This window comes from Sinocyclocheilus rhinocerous, unplaced genomic scaffold (genome assembly GCF_001515625.1).
Source record: "Sinocyclocheilus rhinocerous isolate Xijiao unplaced genomic scaffold, SAMN03320098_v1.1 scaffold557, whole genome shotgun sequence".
Lineage (NCBI taxonomy): Eukaryota > Metazoa > Chordata > Actinopteri > Cypriniformes > Cyprinidae > Sinocyclocheilus > Sinocyclocheilus rhinocerous.
Genome location: NW_015633548.1, coordinates 810,077 through 818,263, shown reverse-complemented (window position 1 = coordinate 818,263; position 8,187 = coordinate 810,077). Strand labels below are relative to the sequence as shown.

Below are 8,187 nucleotides of genomic sequence, written 5' to 3'. Positions count from 1 at the left end.
AGACTTTTAAATAACACAAAGTGTGATCAATGAAAAAAAATCTGTTTTCCTTTTGATCTTGTGGTAACCGATTTGACACTTTATAAAATAACTGTTGGTGTAAGAACTTTTTAGATTAAAATATTTTCTTAGAGAGAGCACAGACTTTTCAGTGCTTCAGATCTTAACAGTGAGGGAAAGTGACATAATTTCCTGTATCTTACATAGTTGTGGGAGATAATTCCACTAATTTAAAGGCAAAGTATGGTACGGTAACAGAGTTGACGCAAGATTTACAGACACACATTTTTATAAGAATTTTTTTTCTTTTCTTTTTTAAATAATATTGTAGAATTAGGTAAATGACTCTTTAGGGCTTTTATAAATAAAATTAATGAAATACTACAAAAAAAAAAGTACAATAAAATATTTTGATTACACAATGATACATGATGGAAAAAATGCACTGACTAATTCGGACAACAAGAAATCATGATTTTCAGCTATTTAAGACGCTTTTTGCAAAAAAATATTATATTGTTATGGACTGTAACATCTTGTAATTCATAACAATGAGTAACACCGTATTAAAATAATTAAAAATATAACCATTTGAAAAAAGCAGAAAAAATAGACTTCGGACACCAAATGCACCTGCAATTATAGAATCACTCACATGTATAACTTTGCAATTAAAATGGTCTGTATAAATATGACAAAATAAACTTGACCAGGACTTCTGTGATATAAGTATTCACCCAAACTCCCAACAAAAACAGTCCAATCCCCACCTGCATCCCATGAAAACATGGTTAACCCAGACCATCGACAGGGCCAGTAGCTTATCAAGAGCATTTCCCTCGTACTCTTCAATGTGTTTCACAATGAACTGACGTCTAGCGGACCACTGCTTGTCACTCTCGTACTGCTGCCGGTAATCATCGATATTACAGTTCCAATAACGAAGACCAGCGGGTTTACTTGAAACACACGGGCCCGGTGAATGAGGTCTGATCATCCCGGTGTTTGACGGTAGCCAGCAGCTAACCGGAAACAACGTAGTGCGCGCAGTGCATGCTGGGAACTTCACACGGCCCAATAATATTATGATACACCAATGCAGAACAGAATATGTGTTCTGATCTGTTGGAACCCGGAGTCTCATCTTTATCTTTAAAATCGATTCTTGAAAATAAGGAATATGAAGCAACAAAGGTTGTTATAAGTTTTTTACTCCACAGTGGTCTTTATTTGAGGATTTAATCTGTGAGATGGAGTTCTTCAGATGAACTGAGGAGGGCAGCAATACGCATTTGAAGCGTCTAAGCTGCCGCAAATCACACAAGAAGAAGAAGAAGAAGAAGAAGAACAGAATATGTGGGCTAGCTAAAACAATCACGCAATTGCTTTTTAAGTATAGAGTCAGATGCAAAGTGTTATGGAGTCGTTTGCGTAACAAACTTAACAAATCAATATGCTCTGATCTGTATTTGCCCAGCATATTTACTATGACATTTGACAACATGATTACATACCTCGCTGTCCTACAGAATTACAGCAACTATAGCAATATTTCTCGACATAATTGCAAATGATTTGTATTTTAAAGGGGTCATATGATGTTTTTTTAAAGATCATTATTTTGTGTATTTGGTGTAACAGAATATGTTGACATGCTTTAATGTTAAAAAAAAACATCTAATATTTCCACATAGTGAGGTAGATATGTGGGGGCGTGTTAGAACGAGCCGTTTTAGGGGGGCGTGGCAGAGTCTTAACTTTGATAAAGAATATCTCTTTGGTTTTGAGACTTTAGTCTTTGCAACTTCAGGGATCTTATCTAAGAGAAAGGAAAACTTGAAATCGCATCATATAACCCCTTTAAATAGCACAACCGCAACTCTTTAAATTACAGCGTTCGTCAAACATGCACTTCGGAATATGTTTGTTATTTTCCCTTTATGGTTAAGCTAACCAACAGTTTAAATAGGATGACAGTAGTGACGCAGTAGCGTCTTCATTCTCTCACACTGTTCTTTACCATTTTGTTATTATGTTTATCCGCTTTTACGGTGAACTACACGACGATGTACACGAATGTATAGCATAACACTAAGTGAAGTTTACCTTTGTCGTACAGCAGCTCTGTTTAGGTGACATTGAGTGTGTAAAGCTGCTGCGATTTGAGGTGAATTCAGACGCACAAACGAATATGCAGTTTAAACTGACACTGCTAAAGCTAATCCACTGCAGCAACCAGGAAAAGATCGTCATTCATAAATTCATTCAGAAACGGCGACTCAATCGTTACCAGTGACACTCACTGCACTAATCTGTTAATAGATGATTAATATTCATAACATCCATTTAACATTTAACAATACTTAAGATTTGAAAAATGAAGTCAGAAGCCTATACGATTCTTCTCTTATGTAGCCTGTTACATGTACATGATTTTCACATCATTTCAGGTAACTGGTATCAATCTCAGACAGGTTTGTTCAATAGTTTTCCAGGTCTTCTTAGGTAGCCTAAATGGAAACCCTACTTAAAGAGGTTGTTCCACATTATCAAGCGAGTCAAAGTTCTCATGCAATATGGTGAGAAAGAAAGATCTTTCTGAAGATGAAAAGTATGAAACAATGCAATGTCTTGCAAAAGGCATCAAAACAAACAATATTTTGTGAAAAGCAAATAGAGATTATTGAACTGTCAAAAGATTTGTGAGTGACTTAGAGCACAGAAGATCTTGGTCAGATAAAGATTTATTAAGGAAAGTTTCTGTCAAACAGATGCTGTAAAAAAGCCACTGCTGAGCAGCAAACTGGAGCCTCAAGAAGATCCTCTCCATGCAGACTGGCAGTTGTGCGTAAAGCTGCTTTTCAGTCACTGCTAACCAAACCTCACAAAGAGAAACCTGCACAGTGGCTGTAGAAACACATGAAGACTTGTTTTTAAATAGTTCTATTCACTTACAAATGCTGCAGTACAATGGATGGTCCAGAGAAGAAGCCAAGTTGGTGTCTTCATCTTTCAGTTTGCCATCCAGTGAAAGACCACGTTTCTCTTTGTTACTGGCAAGCAGAGGAGTGACTCTATATTCCTTCTCAAAGGTGGAGTTCGCATTAATTTGATCCCTGTTACAAAAAGGGGTTTGTTCACCTCTCAAGAACAATCAAAAACAAACTTGTTTTTTTTTTAAAGATATGAAAAATTTGAACAATTATGATATTATTTGAGTATGATATTATTTAACATTATTTATTAAATGTGCTACAAAAATAATACTAAAAATTCTCAGTCAAATTCACAAATGTGATGTGAAGTTCTGTGCACTCACGCAAATTCTTCATTCAGAACACATTTGTCGTATTTGTCCGCTGAGTAAAGCAGTACGTCTGTAATTTGGTGAACTGAAACATACAATGAGTTAAAGTTTATTGTGGACCATTGTGTGAAACACATACTTCTAGTTATAAGCAATAATGAATCATTCTTAAAGGTGCTATATACGATTTTCAACCACTAGATGTCACAAGGGAATACCGCATCTCAAACCAAAACAAACACGTGGTTTTCCTGTGAAATCGACCTTTGGGCTGGTTTTGTTACATAGACCTGGCAACCCTGTCCAGTAGTGTGTTTTGTTTTGGGCCATATTCCATTAGGAATTAATGTTCTTAACATGCCACCAATAGAAGACAACAAATTACCAATAGAGACCCAAAGGGACCATTAAAGTTTCCATTAATTCCAATACAATTCCCCATTAAAACCATTACAAATTCTATAAAGGTTTCTGTTTTTTTTAGCAGATAGGTTTTTGATGATTGTATATATGTAAGCATTGTATATATCACTTTGAAGTAGTTTAAATGGGTGAAAACTGGCTGTTTAGTTCTCTAATATGAATAGTAAAAATACTTACTGCTGATTTTGATGTTCTTCACAACTTTACTGGTCTCATTATTCACTTTCACTTTGATAGGAATGGGATCTCCATGATAGTAGAGCTGAAGGGCGAGAAATCAACAGTGAATGAAGAGACATAGAACTGCAAATGATGAAAACATCACAATTTCATGAATTATCAACAACAGGCATTTAAAACACTGTACCTCTCTCTCCATGGAGGCCTCCACATGAATTGGTTTGTCTGCAGTGATAAACTGTTTGTTGAGATCGGTTTTGGGTCCGGCTGCTAGCTCATTTGGTGCATACTGGATTTTACGAATAATCAGAAGGCAAGTGTCCCTATTATTGGTAGAAATATTGGAATCAGAATAAAAATGTATTCATTTTGATGGTGAGTATCTTTATGTTAAAATGGAGCAGTACATACTTCTTGTCAACTTTTTCATCGGTCTCGTCTTCTTCATTTGCAATATAGGCTTTGACTTCATAGTCAACTCCACAAGGCTGTAAAAGTAGACATGTTACATATTAGAGAATCATAGTTTTCTGTTTGTGAGTGTATTTGCACATATGCATGTTTTTCTGCTACTGTACCTTCCCGGCGTCCTCTGGTGCTGGCTGAAGGGACACTGAGCATGGGAAATGTACTGGAATCTGAGACAGAACAGAAGAGACACCAATGAAAGACATCCTTAATTGTTTTCACAATGCCTAATGCATAAATGTGAATTTACATCAAAAGTGAAGGGATGTCCTTGGTCTCCAGCTCAAAAGCGCATCCTGCATTGGAGTGTTTGGGTTCTTGGTTCCCTCAAAGGGATACATCTGAATGCGCTTTATCCAGATGTCTTTTCTGAAGGAAACTCCAATCACATCCAGATCCTCTCTGCCATAGCGGAAGGCACGTGCAAGCTGTATCCACACTAAAAAATTTAATAATTTAGATGAAGTGTCTAAATGAATTAAATTAATGACAAATTTTCATAATGATAATGTTTTAGATTAAATCATACCTTTCCTTCCATTAAGAGCTGAAGGATCAATTTTGAGCACCCCATCTGAGAGGGAAATTACAAGTCTTTTGAACTAGAGTAATGTGTATAGATATACATACATACATTTAATTTTTAAAAAAGTTACAAATTTACCACAGTCTTAGGGAATAATCTACGTAAAACAATGTAAAAGTAGCCGAGAACGTACCAACTGGGTCAACATGTTCCACATGGTCCACAAAGTCTCTTCTCCCCAAATAAAGGCATAACTGTAATAAATGTTTACTGAGATGATTATCACGTGTGTTTTTGTCTTATAAATATATTTAGAGCAGGGTTGCCAATTCTGTGCTTTTCCCGTTGAGGGGGGTTTTTGTTTTCCCGACTTGACATCTTAAATAAAATGAAAAGGTCTGACATATATCAAAAATTATATTTGACTGAAATGCCTAAACTGATATATTGTATTCTACTAATGATAAAACTGTGCTAGATGATGAGTTTTGTGAGGGATGGGAGCCATTGAACTCCTGTGAGGTACTTTATAAAACAGACTGTTTTTATAATTACTACTAGCCTATAGTGATTTAAAAATGGGTGTAATGCATAATATCTATTTTAGGTCTTGGAGTGGCATGTTTTGAGTTTTGATGTTTGGGCTAGGGTCATTGGGCTAGTTTTGATACTCAGATCTGGCAATCCTGGTTGAGAGCATGTGCATTTGGAGCAGATGACAAGTAATGGGAAGTGTAAGCAGTATAAAGGGAGCCTTACCGAACCATTGCCACTAGTCTTCTTGTAAACCCTGTAGAAACGACATTAAAATCTTGATATTATAATCATTGATAATCATTATGAGAGTACAATGTCTTTTGCTTTTGCATGCTTTTAATATGTTAGTCTCCATTAGGTGATTAGTCATCTGCACATGCTAAACTCTGCACTGTTACTTTTAAACTCTTGTGGCAATCCTGTCAATCCACTCTAAAAGGGATTTCTTATAATCTGGCAATCCACTAGGACTGAAGACCAAAAAGACTTCTACAGATTTAATACTACTAGTGAACAGGGTGTAGGAGCATTACATGAAGCCTGCTTAATCTAGGTGTCATAAATATGAATAAAATATTGAATAGCCTGTAGGATACAGAGAAATGATGGTCTTAAATGCATTTAAATGTTGATTAGGATGTTTTGAATGTCTTTATGACTCATATTTCAAGTATGTATAAATTGTTGGAATAAATGAATATGCACAAACTTACTTTATCATGGTTATGGAAAGTCACCTGAGGCTTTCTGAAATTGCCAGTAGAGGGCAGTCATGTGATTTAGCAACATTAAAAGTACCAACATCCTTCCCTGAATTAAGAATAGTGTTTGGAAAACCATTCATGTTTGTATGTTGTCCTGCTGAGATTTCAATCCACTAGAGCTAATCAGGGAAGAGGAGATTAGCATAACGATAGACTACTTCATAATCCTCCGGAGAAGCCGCACTCAGGATTAGCTCTTATCTGTTTTTAATGTGTCTCTGTGAATGAGGCCAACTAGCTGCAATGTACTTTGAATATTCAAGCACTATGCTTGAAAAGTGTTTAGTCATCTTTTTCACTTGGTGCAAAATGAGTTGTACTTTGCTAAATACATTATATAAATGTGCATAAAACATTTTAAGAGAAGACAAGTTAAATTCCTTTAAAATGTGGGACTGCGTGGCCTTTGGAAATATTTAAAAGTCTATTTTAGTCTAAACAGGAGCATACCCAACAAATAAGATGAATTAATTACTATTCATGTGTAAATGAATATGAATAAATCACATGAAATATAAGACACTTTTTTTTGGCCAGCAAAATTCATCCATCATGCTCTTGTTTAAAAATCACACTATTTCTATAGTGTGACTTAGTGTGTATGCTCAGTTAAATTGATTCGCTTGTGTGGTTCAAAAGTAATAAAACGAAACAAATATTAAACTTTTTGTTGTGCTATAGAAATTATAACAAAACACAATGATCACAATCTTTTTTCAAGTGCAATCAAGATGCAAAGTCTAAGCATCATATGTCACATTTAGCTGACTATTGTTCTCATGACCTACTATGAATATTCTTGATAAAGATGACCTCATTCCTTCAGGTTAGGGCTATATCAATTAGCATAATGTTTAGTTAACTGGAAAGCAAGACACTGAATATGCAAACAACTGATGCTCCTCGGTCTGTAGTCTACATGATAGCAACTTGTTATCTTGTATTTAAGTACACTCTCAGATTAAAAGGCACAAAAGCTGTCACTGGGGCAGTACCCATTCCTAAAGGTACTAAAATGTACCATTTATATATTAATATGTGCACTTGTGTACTAAAATGCATCCTTTAGGTGTAAATGAGGTACAAATGTGTACCTTTTTAAAGGGTGCCATCCTATTGACAACTTTAGTACTATTTTTTTCTGAAAATGTACAAATACTATGCTACATTTCAATCTTCCTATAGTGAACAATAATGCTAGTCTTAACACTGAACAATCTCATATAAACTGAATCCAAATCAACAGCTGTCCTAAACTCTTTCACGTGCACCTCAAAGTCAAAGTGCATTTTTCAGTGTGATGACAGTTCAGATCTTACCTGGTTTTGAGAGGGCGTCTTCTGCTTTGCTCTTGACTGTTGCACGTGAGCACCGCTCTGTAGCTAGTGTTGATAGTTTCCTAGTGTGATTCCCAGTTTATCTTGTCCGCCTTTATAGTGCAAACTCTCCTCCCTCTCTTTGGCTTACACGGCCTACGTTATAAAATGTTCATTTCGCTCCCAATCCTATTAGTTGATTAGTACTCGTCTTTTTTCTGGCTACAATATGTATAAAAATAGACACAGAATTGGACTTAGGGATTAGCTATTGAGGAGTACATGCATGAATGAGAGTGTCAGCCTCAGGTTCATTTGGTTGGACGACAGAACTGTGATAATACGCTTACATCTCTTGTCTGTGTTCAGTGCTCCACCTCCAACATAGCATGTGTCCATTTAGGGCATGTCCTAACCGTGGCATCACTTTCCCTTTCATGAGGCCAGAATAACAATAACAACTGCTCCCAAAGCTTCATAACACACAGCACGTTCATCCTAACAGGATAAGCTTGGATAGACATCAAACTCAATCAGCTTTAAAACTCCTACTCACATTGTTCCTGTTGGTATAATAAATTCATAAATGGTTTCCTTGGCATCATTCTTCTGGGTTTTGAGGGAATGAGGTGGGTGTCAAACTATTTTAGAACATCGGCTTCTTCA

At 35.9% G+C, this 8,187-nt stretch overlaps 2 protein-coding genes across 2 annotated transcripts in view; both read right to left on the bottom strand.

Moving 5' to 3' along the window:
• nkrf (NFKB repressing factor) overlaps positions 1-1,043 on the bottom strand; it is a 4,836-nt gene extending 3,793 nt beyond the window's left edge. The window contains exon 1 of the mRNA XM_016558214.1: positions 771-1,043. Coding sequence (XP_016413700.1) covers positions 771-997 — 227 coding nt within the window. The 5' untranslated portion in view covers positions 998-1,043. The remainder of the gene's footprint in view (positions 1-770) is intronic.
• Positions 1,044-2,947: 1,904 nt separating this feature from the next.
• On the bottom strand, positions 2,948-7,627 carry arr3b (arrestin 3b, retinal (X-arrestin)). Its single transcript, XM_016558278.1, is given in 13 exon segments — positions 2,948-3,116; positions 3,320-3,392; positions 3,908-3,992; positions 4,098-4,233; positions 4,322-4,398; positions 4,489-4,548; positions 4,629-4,662; positions 4,664-4,817; positions 4,908-4,952; positions 5,098-5,158; positions 5,664-5,694; positions 6,155-6,188; positions 7,525-7,627. Coding segments are annotated over 12 exon segments (933 nt in total). The 5' UTR covers positions 6,163-6,188; positions 7,525-7,627.
• Positions 7,628-8,187: the final 560 nt, after the last annotated feature.